General features: G+C 48.6%; 2 protein-coding genes across 3 annotated transcripts in view; one reads left to right on the top strand and one right to left on the bottom strand.

Moving 5' to 3' along the window:
- Nucleotides 1-7,914, bottom strand: part of HADHB (hydroxyacyl-CoA dehydrogenase trifunctional multienzyme complex subunit beta) — a 72,384-nt gene extending 64,470 nt beyond the window's left edge. For both annotated transcript variants that reach the window (XM_081854847.1, XM_081854846.1), the window contains exons 1-4: nt 7,776-7,914; nt 4,422-4,496; nt 2,789-2,830; nt 635-731 (exon numbers count right to left, since the gene is read on the bottom strand). In XM_081854847.1, the coding sequence (XP_081710973.1) occupies nt 635-731; nt 2,789-2,830; nt 4,422-4,488 (206 nt within the window). In that variant the 5' untranslated portion in view covers nt 4,489-4,496; nt 7,776-7,914. The remainder of the gene's footprint in view (nt 1-634; nt 732-2,788; nt 2,831-4,421; nt 4,497-7,775) is intronic.
- A 213-nt stretch (nt 7,915-8,127) lies between these two features.
- Nucleotides 8,128-25,293, top strand: part of HADHA (hydroxyacyl-CoA dehydrogenase trifunctional multienzyme complex subunit alpha) — a 33,895-nt gene continuing 16,729 nt past the window's right edge. Inside the window, exons 1-10 of the mRNA XM_081854655.1 lie at nt 8,128-8,280; nt 15,092-15,133; nt 16,993-17,063; nt 17,361-17,494; nt 20,177-20,315; nt 20,843-20,962; nt 21,062-21,164; nt 21,639-21,761; nt 21,877-21,995; nt 23,804-23,860. Coding sequence (XP_081710781.1) covers nt 8,196-8,280; nt 15,092-15,133; nt 16,993-17,063; nt 17,361-17,494; nt 20,177-20,315; nt 20,843-20,962; nt 21,062-21,164; nt 21,639-21,761; nt 21,877-21,995; nt 23,804-23,860 — 993 coding nt within the window. The 5' untranslated portion in view covers nt 8,128-8,195. The remainder of the gene's footprint in view (nt 8,281-15,091; nt 15,134-16,992; nt 17,064-17,360; nt 17,495-20,176; nt 20,316-20,842; nt 20,963-21,061; nt 21,165-21,638; nt 21,762-21,876; nt 21,996-23,803; nt 23,861-25,293) is intronic.

Here is a 25,293-nt window from a genome sequence, read left to right on the forward strand (position 1 = left end):
TTAAAACAGAAGGTATATATAAAAGATTATAAGAATCTAAAAGAAGCTAAAAGATCCTAAAAGAAGGGTTAGGAAGGTTAAAGGGATGTGAAAGAGCATAAAAGGTTAGTATATAAAAGACTATGACTATCAGTTTACAAAGCTCTCTAATATGGGTGTTCATTAAATCTACTTTGTGGCACGGGTCATGAACAGAGAAAAATGAGGTGACCAGCAACCTTTTAACGTTGACTTTTAATCGACAAAATAATATAACCAACCAATAACTAATTATAAGCAATTCTACATTGCTATGAGTGCGGTTTTGGATCATAAGGCTGGTCCATGAAAATATACTGAATTACTTAATGGAAGAAAAGTCCACTGCAAAAGTGGACATTGCCTGGTAAATCTTGGCAATGCCTCATAACTTTTCAGCCACTCACTGCTCTACGGAAGGGGACAGGACAATGGTACTGTCTCCTCGAGTCTCTTATTTACATGCCAGGATAGTAAGCACATCATCTGCAGTTAACTTTAAATTAATTTTATTAACAGTAAGCTGCACAGGCATTTTCTCCGTCAACACCAGGTTTCCCCTGAGACTTTATAAGTCCTTTACAGGTCCCCAGACAAGGAAGGATTTAATACTCACGAGGTTCCTGACTGCAGAAATGGAATGCGAACCCCGTCTACCACCACAATATTCTTCACCCCATCTTTAGCCAAGGTTTTTTTAGTCTTGGGCTGAGCTGTGGAAAAGAGAATGATAAATGACTACTGATGGAGACAATGCAGATCAAGAGCTACATTTCTATTCTTAAAAGGCAAGCAAGAATGCATACGTTTTTGAGCGAGAGTCCTTTTTGAGTTTAAGCCAGGAAGGGGGAACTCTGGGCGCTTCAGATACTGGTGGCTTCTAGTTCCCATCCTCCCTAACCACTGGCCATGCCTGCTGGGCCTGACGGAAGCCCAATCCAACAAGACCTGGAGGGTCATTAGTTCTCCATCCCTGGTTTAAGTCAAAACCTGAGTTTAATTCCCCATCACAGTCACCATTCAGTCTGAGAAGCATTCAAGACTGTGTGTTCAGCTATGCCCAATCTACAGTGGTGCCTCGCAAGACAAAATTAATCCGTTCCGTGAGTCTCTTCGTATAGCGGTTTTTTCGTCTTGTGAAGCAAGCCCATTGACAGCTTAGCGGATTAGCGCTATTAGCGGTTTAGCGGCTTATCAGCAGATCAGCTGATAAGCGGCTTAGCTGCTTAGAAAAAGGGGGGGAAAGGGAAAAAAACCCGCAGGAACTCGCAAGACATTTTCGTCTTGCGAAGCAAGCCCATAGGGAAATTCGTTTTGCGAAGCGCCTCCAAAACGGAAAACCCTTTCGTCTAGCGGGTTTTCCGTCTTGTGAGGCGTTCGTCTTGCGGGGCACCACTGTATTGGCAAAACATACTCCTGAAACAACATACACAAAGTTTCATGAACACTGAAAAGTGCTAATCCTTATAACCTACTCCCAAATGTTGAAAAGTTGATGGAACTGAGTATAAAGAAAGAAATAACTTTTACGGACAAGCTTGCTAACTTAACAATAAATGGCCTATTAGATATTAGGGCAATCTTGAAATTTGTCTAGAAGCTCATCATTAATGACAAATAGCACAGCACTGGGATCCCCAAACAGCAAATGCAATTTAAAGCCAGACAAACAGGGACACCCAGTTTCCATTGTGTAAAGAGGGTCTCACTTCACAAGGTGACGTTTTGTACCAGAACACACCAGCTTTTGTGGATTCCGCACAAGTATATTTGCAGTGAGCACAAAATGTTTGCAGAAACAAGACAAAATCAAAGTCCAAAGTGCCTATCGGGTGTAGGTAGTGCATGTCTAATGCAATTCAGTGGAAGAAGACACTAAGTAAAGAGACTTGGAGACCTGGTTGTAAAGAGGACCCAAGGTTATCTTATTGAGAGCCTTGAGACTCTCTTCCCAAGAACCTTCAGTCAGTCTCATTAAACTGTTATTCCAGTTTGACCACTCCCTTACAAGATTCCTGTACATCACTGGGAGTGCCGGCCTGAGATCACAGAGAGTTGCAACTAGATCCCTAACAATTTTGTAATAATGTAAAAGGCAAAACAAGAAACTATTGCTGGAGCTAGAAAGGATTTCTCTCTCAGTTTGTTGCTGTTGTTTTAAGAAGACAAATCAGAATCAACTGAGAGCTGCAATGCACTTACAGTCATACCTCGGGTTACAGCCACTTCAGGTTGCGTTTTTTCGGGTTACGGACCGCCGAAACCCAGAAGTACAAGAACGGGTTACTTCCGGGTTTCGGCAGTCGCGCATGCACAAAATCGTGCTTTGCGCATGCACAGAAACACTGAATCGCAACCCACGCACGAGCAGATTCACAGACGCGGGTTGCGAATGTGCATCCCGCACGGATCACGTTCGCAACCTGAGCATCCACTGTACTTGAAATCAACCAGTGGGATTTATTTCCAAGTTTGACAGGGGATCTGTATGATCCTACGCCTCCAACACACTCCCAAGCTAGTTGCAAGACTACACCAGCCCTGAAGTTGATGTGCTTTATTCCCCAGCCACTGCCTGCCGTCCGTGGGTGGGAATTAAAATACAAACCCCAGACCAAAGCAGGAAAAGGAGAAAATGTCCCTTCTCCCCACCTTCTGCTCTGGCCAGCATGAGCTGGCAGGGCTTACAAAGGACAATTTCTCCAACAGAGCATCTTCTCCACCCCACCTCCACCTTGGGATTGCTCTATTGGTGATGTTATTGGTTTACCTGCTGTCTGTAACTGGGGCGAACAGCTGAGGAATCTTACAGCTGGAAGAAAAGCAGAACAAAATCCAAGTTAGGAACAAAGCAACAGCACCAGAGATTATCTCAATTACCAAAGCTCAAAGAGACTCTAATGTTTAGGATGAACAGCGGCAGGAATATTACGCTGCAGCTTTTCTTTGGACTCCATTTGGATGACAGTGCTTTCAAGCTCAGATCACTTCCAAATGTGCAACTGGCCTATTGTGCAATTGATTGTCATGGTTTATAGACACAGCAATCTGGCACAGATGTTCAGATGATGAGGCATTAAAACAAAAGGAATCATTTAGGCAGGCCAACTGACATTCTAGTTTAGTTATAGTGCAAGTTTTCTATGGCAGATTGTGCCCAAAGCAGCTTGAAATAAACATGAAGTATAAAAACAGAGCGACATATTTAGACACAATTATAAGACGCTGCAAAAGTTTCAAATAAGATACAGTATTTTCCGCCCCATAGGATGCACCGGCCCATAAGGCGCACCTAGTTTTTTTGGGGGGAAATAAAGGGGGGGAAATTATTACCCCCCCCCAGGTGCGGGACTGGGGCGGGGGAAGCTCGAGCTTCCCCCAACCCCAGCCCCCAGAACAGGCAGCTCTCCGCAAGCTGTAGGAGCCCAGCGTCGGGCTCCCATGGCTTGTGGAGAGCTATATAATAATAATAATAATAATAATTTATTATTTGTACCCCGCCCATCTGGCTGGGTTTCCCCAGCCACTCTGGGCGGCTTCCAACAAAGATGAAAGATACACTAAAATGTCACATATTAAAAACTTCCCTGAACAGGGCTGCCTTCAGATGTCTTCTGAATGTCAGGTAGATGTTTATCGCTTTGACATCTGATGGGAGGGCGTTCCACAGGGCGGGCGCCACTACCGAGAAGGCCCTCTGCCTGGTTCCCTGTAACTTGGCCTCTCGCAGGGCGTGAATCGCCAGAAGGCCCTCGGCACTGGACCTCAGTGTCCAGGCAGAACGATGGGGGAGGAGACGCTCCTTCAGATATACTGGACCGAGGCTGTTTAGGGCTTTAAAGGTCAGCACCAACACTTTGAATTGTGCTCGGAAATGTACTGGGAGCCAATGTAGGTCTTTCAAGACTGGTGTTATATGGTCTCGGCGGCCGCTCCCAGTCACCAGTCTAGCTGCCGCATTCTGGATTAGTTGTAGTTTCCGGGTCACCTTCAAAGGTAGCCCCACGTAGAGCGCATTAAACTTAGCTGCGCGAAGTTTGAAGCCTGGGTGCGCTGAGGTTAGCGCACCCAGGCTTCGGCATGCAAGCATCTCTCCGCAAGCCGTGGGAGCCCAGCGCCGGGCTCCCACGGCTTGCGGAGAGCTGCGCGAAGCCTGGAGAGCGAGAGGGGTCGGTGCGCACCGACCCCTCTCGCTCTCCAGGCTTCAGCGAAAGCCTGCATTCACCCCATAGGACGCACACACATTTCCCCTTCATTTTTGGAGGGGGAAAAGTGTGTCCTATAGGGCGAAAAATACGGTAAATGATTTATACTGTCAATGTTACAGTTAGTTACAACCCACTATGACCAATCTTTTAATATTTGTACAAATTTGGCGCCTAACCAGAAGCAGCTGAACTTACCTAATCGAGCAGCCCATGGTGAGATAGCGGGAAGCGTTCTGGCAGAGCAGGTCAGCATGGATGTCATTTTGGAATCTGAAATGGGGGGCGAGGAGGGTTAGACAGCCAGTGATTTATCTTGCTTGGCTTGTTAGCAACATTCATGTTGGTCAGCCAATTCAGCTCACATGCCCGGTCCAGGAAAGTCAAGGTCATCACTCCCCCCCCCCACCTGCTTTCCAAAGCCACTGCCAAGTCTTCGGACAGATCACTGGGCAAGCAGAAACCACAACCCGAGACACAATGATGTGGTTCTTTCTCTACAGTGAAAAGATGCAACACAGATTAAATGACTGCAGATTCCCCCCCAGTATCTTATGGAAACTTTTTGCAGCAATGTTGCCCAAAGGGCAAAGTAGCCCAACATCTTTGGTAAAACCAGAGAGTTTGCAACCCCAGTAAACAGAGTTTGCTACATTTGTGCCTTTGTCTTTGTTTTAAATCTCTGCCTGAACAGGCACTTAGCATGTTTAAGAAATGACAAAGGATAGCTTTACACATCAGGTTAAGACTGTAAAGAGCCTGTGTTGTTTAACACCGTGCTCAAAGCATTCTCTCTCCATTCCAAGACAAGAAATTCAGCTTTCTTAAAAGTCAAATACCTCAACAAAGAATTCTCACAAGTGTTCGGCTCATAATCATGTTGCTCAACCCATTCATTTCCCTAATCTTTCATTCCAGGAACCAACCTCCCCAGTTCCATGTTACAATCAAGTTAGCCTTTGGAGGCGGGGGGCAGGTCAGTTTTTTTGGAGACCAGCATGGCTCCTATTTAGGAAGCATATGCTGTACTGAAGCATTTAGGGGCCTGTTTTCACTAAGGCTAATATTGGTCCACAATACATCCAATATTAAAAGTTTTACAAAGGAACAAGTTCCTCTCAATGCTGCACCAAGCTCCCTCCAAACCCTAAAATGGTTCTGGGACCACACCATCCCTCCGCACCAAATCCCACCCCACACTAGGAAATACCTAAACCTAGTCCACCCCCATTAAGGTCTTTGGGAAGGGGCAATAGCTTAGTGGTAGAGCATATTCTTTGCATGTATAAGGGCCCAGGCTGAATCTGCAACATTTATAGGTAGAACTGTGGAAGACTTGAGAGTCTGGAGAGACACTGTCAGTGAACAGAGAACGAGATGATCCAGCTATCTTCCTCAGCAAAAGGCAGCTTCCTGTGTGCCAGCATAATATTAACAAAATGAACAGCTTCTTTTTGGCCTCCAGCCATAGCTGTCAACGGTTCCCTTTTTTAAAGGGAAATTCCCTTATTCCAAATAGGATTCCTGGCCAGAAAAGGGAAAAGTTGACAGCTATGCCTCCAGCATCTGCCATCAGCAGAAAGCCCTCCCTTGCTCTCCATAAGAACCACAATATCCACCAAGTTTCAAAACTGGCAAATATACTTCTTGTAAAGAAAAAATGCAACCACACAGCACACCACAAGCCCAGGTAGTTTCATAACATGTGAGGCTGGAGCAGTGTGGAGACTGGACTACAAATTACAAAATTACAAATTACAAAATCCCTGGTCTGAATTTCATGCCCGCCATAAGGCCGTAGTTAAGTAAGCCACTCCCTCTCCTAAGAGTATAACATGGTGAAAACAACAACTGCTGCCTCACAAGGCTGTTGAAAGTATGACAATAGGACTGTGTACATTAAGCACTTTGAATGTTCTAAAGAGGCTATGAAGTATTCTACATAATAATGGGACACTCTCTGTCCTTTCCTTGTTGTCAAAGTTTGTAATAATAATAATAATAATTTTATTATTTATACCCCTCCCATCTGGCAGGGGTTCCACTTTCCTCAGCCACTCTGAGTGGCTTCCAGCGCATAAAAAAATAGAATAATGGATCATACATTTAAAAAATCCTGGTACAGGGTTGCCTTCAGAAGCCTTTGGAAAGTTGTGTATCTCCTTGACATCTGGTGGGAGGGCGTTCCACAGGGCGGGTGCCACTACCGAGAAGGCCCTCTGCCTGGTTCCCTGTAACCTCGCTTCTTGCAGGGAGGGAACTGCCAGAAGGCCCTCGGATCTGGACCTCAGTGTCCGGGCTGAACGATGGGGGTGGAGCCGCTCCTTCAGGGATACTAGACTGAGGCTGTTTAGGGCTTTCAAGGTCAGCACCAACACTTCGAATTGTGCTCGGAAACGTACTGGGAGCCAAGGCAGGTCTTTCAGGACTGGTGTAGTGGAAGCTTTTAAGGAACCAGGGAGGGGTTTTGTCAACCAGAATATAAATACAGTGGTACCTCTGGTTACGTACTTAATTCGTTCCAGAGGTCTGTTCTTAACCTGAAGCTGTTCTTAACCTGAAGCACCACTTTAGCTAATGGGGCCTCCCGCTGCCGCCACCACGCGATTTCTGTTCTCATCCTGAAGCAAAGTTCTTAACCCGAGGTACTATTTCTGGCTTAGTGGAGTCTGTAACCTGAAGCGTCTGTAACCCGAGGTATCACTGTCTTAAAAAAAATGGAGGATAAAGGCTGCTATCAAGGCATGCCTCTGGTATCCCCAGTCAGCAGAGGGCTACTTCCCCCATTCCCTGCTTGTGGGCTTCCCATTAGGGAACCTGGCCGGCCCCTGCAAGAACAAGAGGCTGGCCTAGATGGGCCCCCAGGTTTGGCCTGATCCAGCTGCAGGGACTCTTCTTAGGGCCTCAATTCTGACGCCAGGAGTTTTCGTACTGCTCTGACTGAGCTCACTTCCCTCCCATACAACCCCCCCCCCACCCCACTTTCTTCAGCCCAACAGTACAGGGTGTGTGTGTCAGTCATGGGACTGTCGCCCCTGGTAATCCCTCGGGAGCCATAAATCCTCCCCGATCCCCTTGATCTCATCCCGCCTTTCATTAATAATAATAATAATAATAATAATAATAACTTTTTATTTATACCCCGCCCTCCCCAGCCAAGACCGGGCTCCATTCCCAAGGAGCTCCAGCTCCGAACACGGCTCTCTCTCTCCCCCCCCCCCCCAGCCCTGTGAGGTACCCTGGAGCTGTAGAGTCGGAAGGGGCACCCAGGGGTCATCTAGTCCAACCCCCTTCGGTGCAATGCATGGGGCTGAAGCTAAGAGAAGCAAAGGGCGGCTCAATGTCACCCCCCCCCCCCAGAGAGCGGCCTCGAGGCCTGGTCCCCCTCCCCCCTCTATCAAAACCAAGGCCCTCAAATCCATGGCTCTAACCATTGGGTCACACAGCCGCCCGCCCGCCCCCCGCCCCTGTCAGGACTCGAACCCGGCGCCCCACGGAGCTCGGAGAGCGAGGGGGACAACCGGCGGCCCTTCTCCTCCTCCTCCTCCTCACCTGACGCGGCCGGCAGCCTCCTTCGCCCCTCCGACTCTCTCCCTCAGGCGTCGCCCCTCCCCCTCCCAGCGCGCCTCGGCCAGGAAAGCCCCCTCCGGCCTCCGCCGTCGCCCCGGGGCTGCCCCAGCGCCGCCTGACGCCGCGCGACGCTTCCCGCGGCTCATTCCGCGGAGGGGGAAAAACCCGCGAGGAAAGGGCGAAGCGCCCCTTCTCGGGAGGCAAATATCCACGCGGAGAGGAGGGCCGAGGGCGGCCGCGAGGGGGGCGTTTTCCATCAGGCATCGCCGCGGACACCCCTTGTCGTCGTCAAGAAGCGCCGGGGCGTCGCGGGAGGCCCCTCCCCGCCTCCTTGGGCCAGGGCCGCCCTCCGTCCTCGCGCCCGCCTGGCTCGCTCTCGCTCGACCTCCGCGCTCGGCCAAGATGGCGGCTGCTGTCCGGGCCATCGGGAGCCTCACGCGCTTCACGCCCGCCCTCAAGTACTGCCGGGCCCGGGGCTGCCGCTCAGGTGAGGCGGGGAGGGGAGGAGGAGGAGGAGGAGGGGGCGCCCGGGCCTCGTTTCCCGGGGGGGGGGAGGGGGAAGGGGAAGGGGACCCCGCCCTGGGCCCCGCTCCCCCCTCCGGACCCCTGAAGCTGCTGAGAGGCAGGGGGGGCCCTGAAGGTCATCTGCTCCCCCCCCAGCCCTTCCCCCTCCTCTTCCCTTCCAGGGCCATAGCTGCCAACTTTCCCCCCTTTCTAAGGGAAATTCCCTTATTCCGAATAGGATTCCTCGCAAGAAAAGGGGAAAGTAAAGGGACTTGCTAATGCAAGTTAGGAAAGATATTAATAAAGAATGTATCCTCTTCTGCAACCCTGAACACCCCCACATTGGGGTCTATCCCCACTCTAGAATCTTATGATGCTATCCCAGGGCATAGCTGCCAACCTTCCCCCCCCTTTTTATGGGAAATTCCCTTATTCCGAATAGGATTCCACGCAAGAAAAGGGGAAAGTAAAGGGACTTGCTAATGCAAGTTAGGAAAGATATTAATAAAGAATATGTCCTCTCCTGCCACCCTCAACACCCCCACATTGGGGTCTGTCCCCACTCTAGAATCTTATGATGCTATCCCAGGGCATAGCTGCCAACCTTCCCCCCCTTTTTATGGGAAATTCCCTCGTTCCGAATAGGATTCCTCGCAAGAAAAGGGAAAAGTTGACAGCTATGATTGTGGCCTTTTTATTCTTTTAAGAGGAATTCAAGGGAACTTACCAGGAACTATACAATTCGGTCTGAGACAGACTGAATTGTGTAATAGTGAGAGCCTGCAACCAGCTATCTGCTGTGCATGTAAAAAGGGGAGTGTAAACTCTGCTCAGTAAAGGAACTTGCTAATGCAAGTTAGGAAAGATATTAACAAAGAATATATCCTCTCCTGCCACCCTGAACACCCCCACAGTGGGGTCTGTCCCCACTCTAGAATCTTATGATGCTATCCCAGGGCATAGCTGCCAACTTTCCCCCTTTTTTAAGGGAATTCCCTTATTCCGAATAGGATTCCTCGCAAGAAAAGGGAAAAGTTGACAGCTAGGCCTTCTACCCTCTTCCCTCCACCCTCCACCCCGGGAGCCCTGCCTGGGCTCCTCTCTTCCGCAACCACTTGCCGCCCAAAGGTCTCTCTAGCTGCCCTTTCCTGCTCTTTTTCCCCTTGTGCCTCCCCCAATGGAATCCTTTAAAAAAAAATATTATTATTAAAGATTTTGTTGATTTACGAAAGTATGTGCAATGTCTCTCTCCCCCCCCCCCCATGTAACATTTTTACAAATCATTTTCATTTGTTGAAACATTAGGATGGAAAGAGGGGGAGGGGGAAAGATGGGTGGGGGTGGGGTCGGGCGATGTTTCTATTTCACTTACTATATGTAGGGTTTAGTATCAGCGTTGCTTGTGCAGGTTCTTTGCTGTTCGTTTGTGTTCCTTTGGTGGTGAGAGAGGTTGGGGTTGGCCCAGGGTGTGGTTGTTCATTTGTGGTTGGCTGTGGTGATCTTTGTTTTCGTGTGTGAGTGGGGTGGGTGGGTGTTTTGGATCAGGTTAGCCATATTGATTTGTATGCTGTTGGTGGATTTTTGTCGTTGTCTTGTTGGGCTGTGTATGTGATAAAGGGGAGCCATACCGGGGTGAATGTGTCTTCTTCTATTTGTCTCCATGTCAGTTTCAGTTTATTGGTTAATTTTCCTAGTAGGGCTGTTTCCCATACTATTTGGTACCATTGGTCCATGCTTACTCCCCCCCAATGGAATCCTAGAACGGTAGAGTTGGAAGGGACCCCCCCTCAAAGGACATCTGGTCCAACCCACCCACCCCTGTGATGGGTCAGTGCACCTGGCTGCTAACCAGAAGGTTGCTGGTTCTGGCCCACCAGGAAGCTTGCCTTGCAGGGGGTTGGACTAGATGACCCTCGAGGTCCCCTTCTAACTCGGCAATTCTGTGAATGCAGGAATCTCAGATAAAGCATCCCTGACAGATGGCCACCCAACCTCTGCTCTAAAACCTCCAAGGAAAGGGAGTCCTCCGCTTTTCAAGGTAGACCATTCCAATGTCAAAACAGCTCTGGTTGTCAGAAGGTTCTTCCTGATGTTTAGTCGGAATCTCCTTTCTTGCAGCTGGAATCTGTGGGTTTGAGTCCTGCCCTCCAGAGCAGGAGAAAGCAAGCTTGCTCTCATCTTCCATGGAACAGCCCCTGAGATATTTGGAGATGGCTATTCTATATCTCAGTCTCCTCTTTTGTTTGTTTTATAAAAGTTATACACCACTTGATTGTAAAAAAACAAAACTCAGAGTGGTTTACAAAAAGATAAAACAGTAAAATCAAGGAAAATAACATCCCAGCTTTAAAAAAATATGAGAGCTAGAATACTAAAACAGATTAGGATTATCTCAACTTTCTAAGCATCTGGATAGGCTTGCCAAAAAGAGTACAGTGAGGGTGTCTGCTTGATCTCAAGGGGCAGGGAGTTCCAAAGTGCAGGCGCTGCTACTCTCGACAATCAAGTTCTTCCAGATATGGAATGGGTATTATTTGGTGCATGTAGTGATGCCAATTCTGCTGATTGAAGTAGTTGAGTGGGCACGTGTGAGTTAAGGTGATATTGTAGGTAAACTGGTCCCAAGTCAGTGGTTATCAAATGTCCCTCAGTGGAGTCCTCCAGAAAAGCCTCAATATTTAAACTGATCAGTGCTTCCCTACAGTCTTCTTCCTTGGCTGGTGCCTCCTAAGAGTGACTGTTCCAAAAGCAGAGGTGGTGAGCCTGTCAGCTGTGGGCAAAACTGGGCACCCAAATGTGGTGCTGAGCTGAGAGATTGAAACCTCTCAGCTCAGCACCGTGATGTGGTGACTGACTTTGCATATGTGCATGAGAGTGACAATTGGCCATTGGATGATTGAGCAACCCTTAAGTAGTAATAATAATACTTTATTATTTATACCCCGCCCATCTGGTTTTAAGTATGTCCTGTGGGTCAAAAGCTTCTCCCATTCTAAAGAATTTGGGGACTCAGTGGGAACTGGGAGACCCTGAATTAATGCTACCGCTGCAGGATTATGGGACATGTAGAAGTGCCTCACTGTTGTATCAGACTTGAGTACATTCTGGTCCAGCATCCTGTTTCTAATAACAGCCAGCCAGATACTTTTGGGAAGCCCATAAGCAGGGTTTGAAGGCTGCAGACCTTCCTGGCTGAATATCCCCAAAATCCGAAAGGTTTACCTGGTGTTTCTGCTTAGCTGTCACAGCTAATAGCTGTCGGAAGGTCTTTTACCAATGGATTTATGTAACCCCCTTTTAAAGCCATTCAAGAAACTCTACTATTCTGGGACCGGCAGTAAGGAATCATGTAGCTGGATCGGACAAAGCAGGTATATAATCCAGCTTTCCGTACCCAGCTGTGATCAGCCAGATTCTGCTGGAGAAAAGCAGGAAGACAACAACTTCCTTTTCTGCCAGTCGAGTAGCCGATCCTTGGAACTGCACTTCCTCTTGACAAAAAAGATTAAATTCAGTTACAGCAGAGTGTTTTAGGATTGCTTGTTCTGGGAGAATGAAATAGACAGTATTTGCCTTGCATCAGAAAATCAGCATAGTGGGTGCCTGTCTAGACTTCCTGGAGAGATCATTTCATCACTGAGACACCTCCATGTGTCCTTCAAAAGTGGTCTTGATTGTCTCCAAGAGTCAGCTTGCTTCCTTTCTAAATGTCATCCTTTTGTTATCTGAACATGCTGGGCATCTTCCAGGCCTTGGTTAACTGCAGATCGAAGGACACTTTCTAATCCTGTTAAATGTGTGCAGCCTCCCAGGTTTCCTCTGTACCCAGGCCTGTATGTTTTTTTGTTGCAGTTGGATTTAAAGCCATCTCCTCCTAAAGTGCAACTTAAAAACAACAACTCTGTACTTCTGCAGAGTTTCTTCTAAATGGCAGTACAGTCGTACCTTGCATCTCGAACGATTTGCAAAATGAACGTTTCGGCTGCCGAATGCCGCAAATCCGGAAGTGCTTGTTCCGGTTTGCAAATGTTCTTTGGGACCCGAACGTCCGTCACGGCTTCCGATTGGCTGCAGGAGGTTCCTGCAGCCAATCAGAAGCCACACCTTGGTTTCCGAACTGTTTTGGAAGTTGAATGAACTTCCGGAACGGATTCCGTTCAACTTCCAAGGTACCACTGTACAAGAAATATTTGGTGCTGCATGGGGAAGGCCCTTGATCTCCAGAGTTTGTATTTCTGGGAAAGGGAAGTTTCTGGAAAACAAGGTGGGGAGAAGGGTTGATGTAGTCATACCGAACGCTGTGTTGCAACATAACATTTGGCGATTGCCATGAAATGGCCTGCAGTCTGGAGCCTCTTCGTTCATTGTCAGGTTGTGGCAAGCTCAGAAGCTGCTCTGGGCTTGAGCTGAATGGGATTTGCTCGTATGAGATGATTGATCCTTTTTCCTGCTATCTCGCATGTTTATAAGCAGCCAGAGAAGCAAGTAAGCATTAGGAACCCTAAAAACAGTATAAGGCTTCTTTGTAGCAAAAAGACACCATCTTGACACTTCTGTATTGTGTGACAGAGAAGGTCTGATTTTAAAATATTTGCTTTCAAGGTGGCAAGGGGAGCCTAAAGGCTCATCCCTCCTGCCAACCTAGCAGTTCGAAAGCACGTCAAAGTGCAAGTAGATAAATAGGTACCGCTCTGGCAGGAAGGTCAACGGCATTTCCGTGCGCTGCTCTGGTTCGCCAGAAGCGGCTTAGTCCTGCTGGCCACATGACCCGGAAGCTGTACGCCGGCTCCCTCGGCCAATAAAGTGAGATGAGCGCCGCAACCCCAGAGTCGGTCACGACTGGACCTAATGGTCGGGGGTCCCTTTACCTTTAAAGGCTCACCCACACTGCTGCTTGACCTGTATTTTGACCATATTGTGTCCCGAAAAGTTCCCCAGGGTCCAACAGTTTTTCTCAATGTTGCCCAGCTCTGCCTTACGGAAATCCAAAATTGCTTGCTGAATTGAAGGTCCGTTAAACAAAATCTCTCTTTGGATTTTCTGTGTACAGTATCAGAGAAGATCCACTTCAGTGGGCAAGACTGGGTTTTCTCCAGGGACAGAACAAAGAGGAAAGTTTTTGGAGCCAGGAGGGATTAATCTGTACAGAAAATATGATTAAATATTATTGAAATTTGGGTTGAGCAAAAGTGTGGATGAGACCTTTGCAGTGAAGCAGCTTGGTTTTTGTGATGCTGGCTCGAGCGTCCGGGCAAGAAAGGGGCAGGTCTTTCACATCCCAATAAGCATTTGTGAGCAGTGCGTTTTCATCTGTACAGAATATGTGAAACATAACTCTGGCATCTTTCTGAGCTGGCTCTGCTCAAGATAGCGGGAGTCCTCCAGCCCCCCAGAAGAGACTCGCTGGCAATTTCATCAACCTCCAAAATGCCGGCATTTATGGGCATGGCAGGATGTAGGTGAAAGGTCCTTTCTTTTCCACTCTGGAAATGTGGGCCAGAGGCCATGGCGCACCTCCAGCTTTGGGGCTGGGTCACGTGGCCGGCTTGCGCAAGGCGGCCTATTTGGCCTCTGATGTGGTGGCTCCCCCTCCCCTCAGATGGACTTGGGACCCTCTGGAACGAGCTGCCGTGTCTTGTTAACACAATGGATAGATCAGATCAAGTTTCAGAGTTTAACTTAATAAATAGCAACACTCAGACTTCCAGGTGTATGTTGGGAAGCCATGCTTGGAAAAGGCACATAGCAAACACTGCGGAACGCCAAATGTGCCATGCTGGCTTCTGTAACCATATGCAAGGCGATGTTGAGTTTTCAAGTCCTTTAAAGCAGGGTGGATAAAAATCCATTGGATTTTTTTTATTTAAATCAGATTTTTTTTAATTTAAACCAGATTTTTTTAAAAATAAAATGCTTTTGGAGGGAAAATCTTTCTAAATACAGTGGTACCTCGGATTACATATGGTTTAGGTTACATACGCTTCAGGTTACAGACTCTGCTGACCTAGAAATAGTGCCTCAGGTTAAGAACTTTGCTTCAGGATGAGAACAGAAATCGTGTTCCAGTGGCGCGGCAGCAGCAGGAGGCCCCATTAGCTAAAGTGGTGCTTCAGGTTAAGAACAGTTTCAGGTTAAGAACGAACCTCCAGAACGAATTAAGCACTTAACCCGAGGTACCACTGTATAGTTTTCTATTTAAGTTACATTATAGTCCAAAGGCTATTCATCAGGAAATAAGGGTTTATTTTAAGTTTTTCATGTGTGCTAAAACTCAGTCTAAGTTTTTTTAAAAAAACAAAACAAAACCTTTAACCACATCGGTTAACAAACATGGATACATATGCTATAATGTTATTGTTTTAGCTAAATAAGTTGTTTAAATTGTTACTAAGGAAATGATTATTTTTCTCTTTCCAATAAAGTACAGCAGAAAAGTTGTCCAAATATAAACAATAATTTTATAATTACCTGTCGATATATTTCTAATAGTATAACCAAATCAGTAATTTTTCATATAACTGTAAAAGCTACTCTGAAAATTTATTATTCCAGAAATGAAACCTTCATCTGGTTGTAAATATTAAGATGATACCAGCAAGAATGAGTCTTTTTGTAAAAAAAAAATGATTTAAATCAAGTCTTACAAATCATTTGATTTAAATCAAATCCACCCTGCTTTCAACTGAGCCTCGTCACTCAGAAAGAGACTTTGCTTGAAGGCACCAGCAGGGATGGCAAATGTTCTGATTTATTTGAAGTTCCAAAGTAACTCCGGGAATCTCTCTCTGTCTCAGGTTACGCCTGCCGAAACCTCAGCACATCCTCCCCTGTTAAGTGTAAGTCAGTTCTTGGGTCTGGTGGGGGTTGGTGGCGATGACGGGGTTCTGCCCTGGTTGAAAGAAATCTGGCAGAGAAGACGAATTTGCTGGGGTACGGTGTTTCCACCCTGGTAGTAAAAACAAAGAGACCGTAGTGACTTCAGTGTAGTGGGGTGTAGTGGGGGGGGGGACCTTTTTGCCTCCAGGATCAACCTTGCAGGCCTAATTTTTAAAAATCATTTTTATTGATTTTCCAGTAAAAACAGCCAATCAACATATCCGCATCATAATCCAACTAAAAACAATAAACTAAAATTTTAAAAACGACCAAATTGTAGTCCAAATTGCAATTATTAATTTTTCTGGGCTCCCCATAGTCTGGACCTCTGAAGCTATCGCCAAAGCTTCATTCCTGCCTCTTCTCATTGTTTTCATATTTTCCGCCTTCTGATCTTAACACTTTAAAGTACTCAGTCCCTGGCTATGCGATTCTCAGTCATGGCAAAAATCATATGTCCTTTCATCCATTGAATACAACCTTGCAGGCCTAATTTGACAGGTGGATGGGGCCACCCACACGTCGTCACACAACGCTGTCATGATGTCACATGATTGACAGGTGGGTGCAGCCCCCCACCTCTCAGAATCCCCTCCATGGCCTTGCAAAGCAACCTTTGGAGCAATTGCCACCTCTCCTATCTCAAACAGCGCTTGGCTCTGCTTCTCCATTAAGTGGGTTTGTGCCAGCAGTGGCCCACGATGACCTTTCCCTCTTCTGCCTCTCTGGGGAGCTGGGTGGTGGCAGCAGCCGTGAGGTCCAAAGGAGGTGATAACCAGAGAGCCTGGCACCCACGGCATCCAGATGTGCCCCATGAGCCTAAAATGGTTGGTGGCCCCTGTCCTAAGTTTTGCTGAAGTCCTGCATGGAGAAATAATAAATATAGAATCATAGAATCTTATGAGTAGGATGGGACCCCGAGGGTCATCTAGTCCAACCCCCTGCAATACAGGAATCTCAGCTAAATCATCCTTGACAGATGGCCATCCAACCTCTGCTTAAAAACTTCCAAGGACGGAGAGTCCACCACCTCCCAAGGGAGTCCGTTCCACTGCCAAACAGCTCTTACTGTCTGAAAGTTATTCCCAAAAGTTTAGTCGGACTCTCCTTTCTTGCAACTTGAAGCCTTTGTTTCAAGGAGAAAACAAGCATGCTCCATCCTCTATGGGACAGTCCTTGAGATATTTGAAGATGGCTCTCATATCTCCTCTCAGTCTCCTCTTTTTCAGGCTAAACATACCCAGCTCCTTCAACCGCTCCTCACAAGGCTTGGTTTCCAGACCCTTGATCACCTTGGTTGCCTTCTTCTGCACACCTTCCAGCTTGTCAACATCTTAAATTGTGGTTCCCAGAATTGGACACAGTATTCCAGGTGTGGTCTGACCAAGGCAGAATAGGGTGGGACTATTCCTTCATTTGACCTGGACACTAGACTCCTGTTGATGCAGCCTAGAATAGCATTAGCTTTTTTTGCTGCTGCATCACACGGTTGACTCATGCTCATCTTGTGGTCCACCAAGACCCCTCGATCAGCCTTCCTCAACCCGTGGGTCCCCAGATGTTGTTGAACTACAACTCCCATCACCCCTATCTAGCAAGGCCAGAACTCAGGGATGATGGGAGTTATAGTCCAACAACATCTGGGGCCCCACAGGTTGAGAACCGCTGCCCTAGATCCTTTTCACATGTACTGCTAGTAGGTCAGGTTTCCCCCCCCCCATCCTATATTTGTGCATCTGATTCTTCCTGCCTAAGTGCAGAACCTGATATTTGCCCCTATTGAAATGTCCCTATAAATCTCTCTTTTCCCCCGCTCCAGCAAGAAGCCATGTTAACTATGACATCAAAGGAGATGTTGCTGTCGTGCGCTTTAACTCTCCAAATTCCAAGGTAGGTTTTCCTGTCGCTTCCCTGTGGGCTCAAGCGGTTTAAACTGCGCAGAGAGGTTTAAAGGGGTGCCTGGGAGCCATGGAGATAGAAAGGAGGGAGATGGTATGCCAGACCAAATAGAAGGGTGTTCTGCCGGCCGCTTACGAGTACATTTCAAAGCTTCAAGACATTTGGCATGCCACCTCTTTCCCGATGCTGTTCCATGTTGGCGAGGACAAGCAAGGGCCATTCTCCTTCCAGAGTGGGAGCTTGCCCTTTGCCCACCTTGGCTTCAGCGTGCCTGTTCATTTCCCCCAGGTCAACACCCTCTCCAGGCAGCTGCAAGATGACTTTTCCGCCGTAATGAACGAAATCTGGGCCAACGAGGCCGTCAGTAGCGCTGTCCTGATCTCGTCGAAACCCGGCTGCTTCATTGCGGGCGCAGACATCAAGTAAGTTCCACTGGGGCAGGAAGAGGGGTCCTGTTGGGTGGGAAAGGGGGCAAACCGGTTGTGTGCTGTGGGGCAGCCTTTGCCTGCTTGGTGCCCTCCAGATGTGCTGGGCTCCCATCAGCCACAGCCTCCCCTAGTGGGAGCTGCGGTCCAGAACATTGGAGGTGCACCAAGCGGGCAAAGGCTGCTTTGGGGAATGGCTTTAAAATCTTTTCGGGTCTGTGGGCACATTTGCCAATGGGGCTGGCTGTTGTGGACACCACCCACACCCACACATTGCAACCTGTTCTGCTGGCTTTCAAACCTTGTTTTGGTGGAGGGGACTCTGTGGGCGTTGAGTTGTGGAAGTCAGTTGGTAGTTCACCACACCTCAACCTGTGTGGTGCATCACCAGCGTAAGCGGAGGCCCAGTGGAGGCCTCAGAGATTTCCTATTCCCTTTTTTCCCCAAATTTTTAAAATTATTTTTCACAATATTATCAACAAACAAACAAACACACAAGACAAACAAACATAAATCATAGCCTTATTGAAAATTACACTTATTAACTTTGCTAAGTGACTTCCTCGCTTGTTTGAATTTCATTGCATGTCCTTTTAACGGTTTTCCAAATCCCAATTCTTATGAAATTTAACTTAAACATTAACATCCTTAAATCTTCACCTTATGGAATTAAACATATTAATTCATCACTTAACATAAATAAAGTCCTAAGCCAATTAAGTATCTGTAGGCTGTTTTCAGTTAATTTAACTTAACAAGTTTAACTAGTTAATCATTGAATTTATTCCACTCTTCCTGATACTCCTGCTCCTTCTGGTCGCGGACTCTTCCAGTTAGGTCAGCTAGCTCCGAAAAATCCATCATCTTCATCTGCCATTCTTCTATTGTTGGTAATTCTTGGGTTTTCCACTTTTTAGCTAACAAAATACAAGCAGCAGTTGTGGCATACAAAAATAATTTAACACCTTTCTTGGGCAATTCCAAACCTGTTATTCCAAGAAGAAAGGTCTTTGGTTCTTTATAAATGTATATTTCAACATTTTTTTAATTTCATTATAAATCTTTTCCCAGACGTCTTTCACCTTGGGACAGGTCCATAACATATGATAAAAGGTTCATTCCTTTTCTTTACAGTTCCAACATATATTGTCACAATTATGAAATATCTTTGCTAATTTTACAGGAGTCAAATACCATCTATACATCGTTTTCATTATATTTTCCTATAACAGAGTACATGCGGTGAACTTGACCCCTTTCTTCCACAGTCTTTCAGAGATTTCCTATTCCCAGCAGCTTCTTCCAGAGTTCCCGGTTAAGGAAAAGCTCCTCTCCCATACAGTAACACAGTGTTTATTGCTAACACTGTCACCACCCTCGTTGACACTGCTGTGCCTAACCCACAGCCTCTTCCCCTGGCTCTTGCAGATTCAGAGTCAGGCCCCAACTGCAAACAGGACATGCAAGACAAGACAAGCAGCAGAACATAATGAAAGCAATGCCCTCGATGGGAGCCTTCTTGGTAGTGGTGGGAGCCCTGTTGAGGGACGTTTTGAATATTTAATGCTGTATTGTTTTTAACACTCGATTGGGAGCCGCCCAGAGTGGTTGGGGAATTTCAGCCAGATGGGCGGGGTATAAATAATAAATTATTATTTATAATATTATCCCCATCTGCCACTGCTTCAGATTGGAGCGGCTGCTGCCCTCGCCGTAGTTGGACGGTGAAGGGTGCCTGTTTTGCAGAGCCTTGGTTACACAGAGGTCTACTTGGGACCCAGAGTAGTAGCACCCGCCTCTCTTCTTGCTTACTAGCTGGTGACAGGTAGTCCTGAGGTAGCTCTCTCTTCACAAGTGAGATGTTAGGACCCTGCAGGAATGAAAGCCGACTCTTGGGGAAATACCTCCAGAAGGGAAAGTCCCCTGAGAGGTTGGGCCAGTTCACACTGTTAAAGTTTGTGGGTCATAAATCCTTTGACCCAGGGAGTCTGATGCAACGGCACTGCAACAAATTTGATTTATTGCCACTCTGACAAACTTCAATGGCGCCCACACGCTTCCACTCGTGCGCTGCCACTCCTCTCAGTTGTCAGACGTTAGCAAAGTTCACACACAGCTTGAAATGGCTTTGTCTGTGTCGACGTGTTGTCTTCAATAACTCAGCTCGACACCAGTGCTTCTATCACTCTTTATTTAGAAGCATACAAAAACGGGAAAGAAAAACCTACAAAGTCTAGCTGCATGCTTGCAGCTTTCTGCCTCTAACAAAAGGAAACTACCTTGCTCACATTCTCAGCTCTCAGAGAGCATAGATCATAGGAAAATGCCCGGATCATGTGGGCAGTGCACCCAGTTAATAAGAACGCTTCTGGGAGTGTTAACTCTTAACTGTCCAGAACCACAACACACCCCCCACACACTCCCTCACATGCCCCAGGGTCTGGGACAGCAGATCTGTGTTGCAGCAGAGAGTCTGATAAACGAGGAGACGGTTGCGCCCAGTTGCAGCACACACCTGCTTCCCTAGCAGCAGTCACACAGAGTTGGGTGAAGGAGGAGCCCTGTGTCACTGGGCAGGCAGCTTGAATTGCTTCTCTGCAGGGGTAGGATGACTTTGTAAGGTGGGCAACAGTGCGCCTCGTTCACAGCCACGAAACTCTCTCTTTGTCCTGCCCGTAGCATGATTGAGGCCTGCCAGTCCAGCCAAGAAATAACTCTACTTTCTCAGGAAGGACAGAAGATGCTGGAGAAGCTCGAGAAATCGCCAAAGCCCATCGTTGCTGCTATCAGCGGGTCCTGCCTTGGGGGAGGACTAGAGGTAGGGAGCAGCCGGGAAAGCCTGTGCTCCACAATGAAAGGGAGAAAGGTGTGCGTGCGACTGTGTTCTCTGCATTTGCCATAAGGGAAGGATCCTGGCTCGCCTCCAGACCAGCTGCTCTGTGTGCAAAAGGCCCCGGTCTCAGTCCCCAGCATCTCCAGTGTGGTGTAGTGGTTAAGAGCGGTAGTCAAGTAATCTGGGGAACCGGGTTCGCGTCTCCGCTCCTCCACCTGCAGCTGCTGGGTGACCTTGGGCCAGTCACACTTCTCTGAAGTCTCTCAGCCCCACTCACCTCACAGAGTGTTTGTTGTGGGGGAGGAAGGGAAAGGAGATTGTTAGCCACTTTGAGACTCCTTCAGGTAATGATAAAGCGGGATATCAAATCCAAACTCTTCTTCTCTTCTTCCATGGAGGGCTGGGAATGGCCGGTCCTGTCCGAACCTCTGGAGACCCCTTGACCATTCTAAGCCAGATGAACGCAACCGCCTGACTGTGCATTCAGGAAGCTCCCTGTGTTCCTTTTTCAGGTTGCCATTGCTTGCCAGTACAGAATAGCAACCAAGGACAAGAAGACTGTTCTGGGAACCCCAGAGGTGCTGCTGGGGCTGCTGCCGGGGGCAGGAGGCACCCAGAGGCTGCCCAAGATGGTGAGTGGGTGAAGACCCCACCCCAGAGAGGGAGGGAGTCTGCTTTTCCAGCATCCCTGCTCTTCTGGCATGTAAAACCCTTTTCCTTCTGCATTTCAGGTGGGGCTCCCTGCTGCCTTTGACATGATGCTGACCGGAAGAAACATCCGCGCTGACAGAGCGAAGAAGATGGGGCTGGTGGACCAGCTGGTGGATCCTCTAGGTTAGCTGGAGACGCTTCTAGGTGCACACACCTGCCCCGTGGCCTTGCACCTGGCTAGGTGTGGTCTGTGACGTTGCAGGCCGCAAGGCAGGGGCAGGGAACCATCGCTGAGCTGCAACTCCCGTCAGTCCCAGCAAATACAGCCAGCGGCCAGGGATGCTGACGGGACTTTTAGGGCAGCAACACCTGCAGGGACAAAAGCCCCTGAGGCTGGAGGGGGAAAACATATCTCGCAGCCGCTTCCGCAAGCAATCTCGCTGCCACATTCTGCCCCGGCTGCAGCCTCTGGGCCAACCACTGCAGCAATTCAGCCATGTGGTCAAGCTGTCGCAGTCTAGGAACATCTGCGGCTGCCTTAAACAGTCGACCAAAGGCTGCAGTGAGAGAGCTGGGTGCATGATTCTTCCCTTAGAAAGTCTGTCTCCTTTGAATGCACCTTCACTTCCTGCTAAAACAGCACCTCTGCCTTCGCAGGGCCAGGGATCAAGAGCCCCGAGGAGCGGACGCTGGAGTACCTGGAGGAAGTGGCTATCACCTTTGCCCGAGGCCTCGCCAAGAAGACGATTTCGCAGAAAAGGAACAAGGGGCTGATGCAGAGTGAGTGGCCTGGCCTGGCCTGGCTCCGGGGGCAAGCTGGCCTGGCCCTTGGCCTCCCTGGGGTCAGCCCCCTGGGCCGTTTCCTCCCTTGAACCTGCTTTGCGTTGCCTTGCAGAGATGATGGACTATGCCATGGGCATTGGCTTCGTGCGGCAGCAAGTCTACAAAACGGTGGAGGGCAAAGTGCGGAAGCAAACGAAAGGCCTCTACCCGGCTCCCCTTAAGATCATCAAGGTGAGGGCCATCTGTGCGCATGAGGGAGGGCAGGGGGACGTCTGTGCCAGGGTGTGAGTGTTGGGATGCTGCTGGGGAGACGGGGGCATTTGGTAGGCCCCCAGCTGGCTCCAGCCACTGGCCAGCACCTCGGTGATCTCCGGTTCCCGGAACAGCATCAATCAGCGGACAGAGACATGTGTAAGCGTATTTACAGCATTTATTCAGCATAGTTTAGGAACAAAGGAAAAAACATGTCTGCTTCCCTTTGTGTCCAGCAAAACAGCAGGAAAACAAAAGCAATATACAAACAGAAGTTCCCATCAAGTTTGCGCTGGAAGTAAACAGGCGTGTGACACACAGCAGTCATGCCTGCTCCTTTTAAGATGGAACGGAACTATACCCTAACAGTGAGCACACTTGGTTTCTGCCCTGCGTGTGGCAAAACACTGGCATCTCTAGTTCTGCCTGTCTTTAGGTGGGTTTGGACGAGTTGACCTTGGACCCACCCAAATTGGATGGCCAGTAGCCAGGATGGCTGTCCTCTGCCGGCACAGTTGGCAGGGGATTGAATTAACTTGGGGTCTCTTCCAACTCAGCAATTCTATGAGGCAGGATACCAGCAGCTGGTATTGCAGAGTGCTATGGTGCCCCCACAGACTCCACCATCCCTGCCTCAGAGTTTCCATTTGTCTAATACTATTCCGTTTGATTCCTGTGGCATTTAAGAAGTCTGGCCATATAGGCAGCCGGTCCTCCTGCCAGCTTTCATCGTGATTTTTTATCGTGATTCCCACTATCCTGAAGCGCAGGCAGGAAGGGATCAGCGAGGGCTGGGCTGCGGGGTCTGTCTTCATCAGCACCAGCTGAAGGGGGAGGCCTGCCAGCGTATGTGGGTGCCTCGTTGGCACTGGCTGAAAGGGTCTCTGGTGCATTCCTGCCCCTAGGCATCCACCCACTCGCCTCCCCACCTTCCTTTCACTGCCTTTCGCCGTTCCTTTCCTGCTGTTTTTAATCTTCACTTGTAAACCATCAAGATCGCCTTACCGCAGATAGCCCCACTCAAGCCACTCCTACCCTTTGGAACTCCCTGCCTCTTGATACCAGGCAGACGCCTTCACTGTACTCCTTTCGGTGCCTGCTAAAAACAGTCTTGTTTAGACAAGCCTACCGAGATATTTAAGGGACGCGGGTGGCGCTGTGGGTAAAACCTCAGTGCCTAGGACTTGCCGATCATATGGTCAGTGGTTCGAATCCCCGCGGCGGGGTGAGCTCCCGTCCTTCGGTCCCAGCTCCTGCCCACCTAGCAGTTTGAAAAGCCCTAAGTGCAAGTAGATAAATAGGTACCGCTTTATAGTGGGAAGGTAAACGGCGTTTCTGTGTGCTGCGCTGGTGCTGGCTCGCCAGAGCAGCTTCATCACGCTGGCCACGTGACCCGGAAGTGTCTCTGGACAGCGCTGGCCCCTGGCCTCTAGAGTGAGATGGGCGCACAACCCTAGAGTCGGACATGACTGGCCCGTACGGACAGGGGTACCTTTACCTTTACCGAGATATTTTTAAAACTCATGTGAGTTTTTAATCTTCTTTGAGTCTGTTGTTATTTTATCTTTTTGAAAGTTTAAAGTTGTTGTTCTTACTGATAATTTTGTTGCTTTGTCTTTTTTTTTTTTTTTTTTTTGTAAGCCGCTTTGAGGCTTGTTTGTTTTGCAATCAAGCAGAGCATACATTGTAGGAAATAAATAAATGTTAAACCACCCTGGGTGTTTCAAACTGAAGGGCGGTATAGAAATGTTTCAAATAACCCAAGATGTTGTTCCTCTTTACTTTAGGTTGTGAAGACAGGCTTGGAACAAGGAAACGAAGCTGGCTACCTTGCAGAATCCCAGGTAAGCCTTTTATTGCCTGTCACTTTGGACATTGAACTTCGTAGTCTGTGCTTAAAGGGAGACGGACTGACGGACTCCGTTGAGAGATGTAGTGTTAGATAAGAAGGTCCCCCCGCCCTCGCCAGCAATCTGTACGAAATAATCACCTCCGAATGCCTCAAACAAGTCACCGTATTTTTCGCTCCATAAGACGCACCTAGTTTTTAGAGGGGGAATGAAAGAGAAAAAATATTCTTTAAAGGGAGCGCTGAGCAGAGCCTGTAGGCATCCCAGGTTATGCTCAGCGCTCCCTTTCACTAGCCGCGTGGAGCGTGTGTGCGGCGCTTGCAGGCTTTTCCCCGAGGAGGGAGAAGGGACTGGCGGGCTGCCCTCCTCCCTCCTCGGGGAAAAGCCCCCAAGAGCTGCACACACATCCAACAGGATGAAGGCTCCCCCAAGAGCTGCGCTCCCTTTAAAGAGCACACGGAGCGTGTGTGCGGTTCTTTCAAGGGAGCGCTGAGCAGAGCCTCCCGCCTGCATTCGCTCCATAAGACGCACACACATTTCCCCTTACTTTTTAGGAGGGGAAAAGTGCTTCTTATGGAGCGGAAAATACGGTAAACCACAAACGACAAACCTTTGCATGAAGTCCTGATCTGCCTGGCTCAGTTTTCTCGTGGTGGGGTGGGGTGGAGGCTGAGAAAAAGACTTGATTCCCCCCTTAGCAACCCTCCCTTAGGACTTCACCAGGGGGAAGCCCACCTCACGGTTGCAAGAGCTTCTCAGCAAGAGGCATCCCGTTCGAATCACAGCAAAGGCCTTAACTGTTCACATGGTGTCTGATCACAAGATCTGGGTGCTCAGAGGCCCTGTTCAGGTTTCCAGTGAGTCCACAGCATTGTCTTGGTGCCAAATGTCACACCAAAGTCCCATGTTTTTTGCTGGGGGGCTTGTAGAAGAGGGTGGGGCCGGGAGAAGGAGGAGGCTTGGGAAGACTGGGAAGGGCAAGAGCAGGCTGGGCATGCAAGGCCACTGTGATGGGTCAAGGAGGGGCAGGGTGTGTAGGAAGAGGAAAGAAAGGGAGCCCAGGAATGCTCCTGTGGCCTGGGAGTGGGGGAGATGACGGCAGCATCTAGGGCTGCAGTAGCTAAATAACTCACTTAAGCTCCCATTTGGAGTGACTTAAGGGAAGCATGGGGCGCGGGTGGCGCTGTGGGTTAAAGCACAGAGCCTAGGACTTGCCGATCAGAAGGTCGGCGGTTTGAATCCCTGCGACGGGGTGAGCTCCCGTTGCTCAGTCCCTGCTCCTGCAAACCTAGCAGTTCGAAAGCACGTCAAAGTGCAAGTAGATAAATAGGTACTGCTCCGGCGGGAAGGTAAACGGCATTTCCGTGCACTGCTCTGGTTCACCAGAAGCGGCTTAGTCCTGCTGGCCACATGACCCGGAAGCTGTA

Source organism: Podarcis erhardii (assembly GCF_964252035.2).
Source record: "Podarcis erhardii genome assembly, chromosome: 3".
Classification (NCBI taxonomy): domain Eukaryota; kingdom Metazoa; phylum Chordata; class Lepidosauria; order Squamata; family Lacertidae; genus Podarcis; species Podarcis erhardii.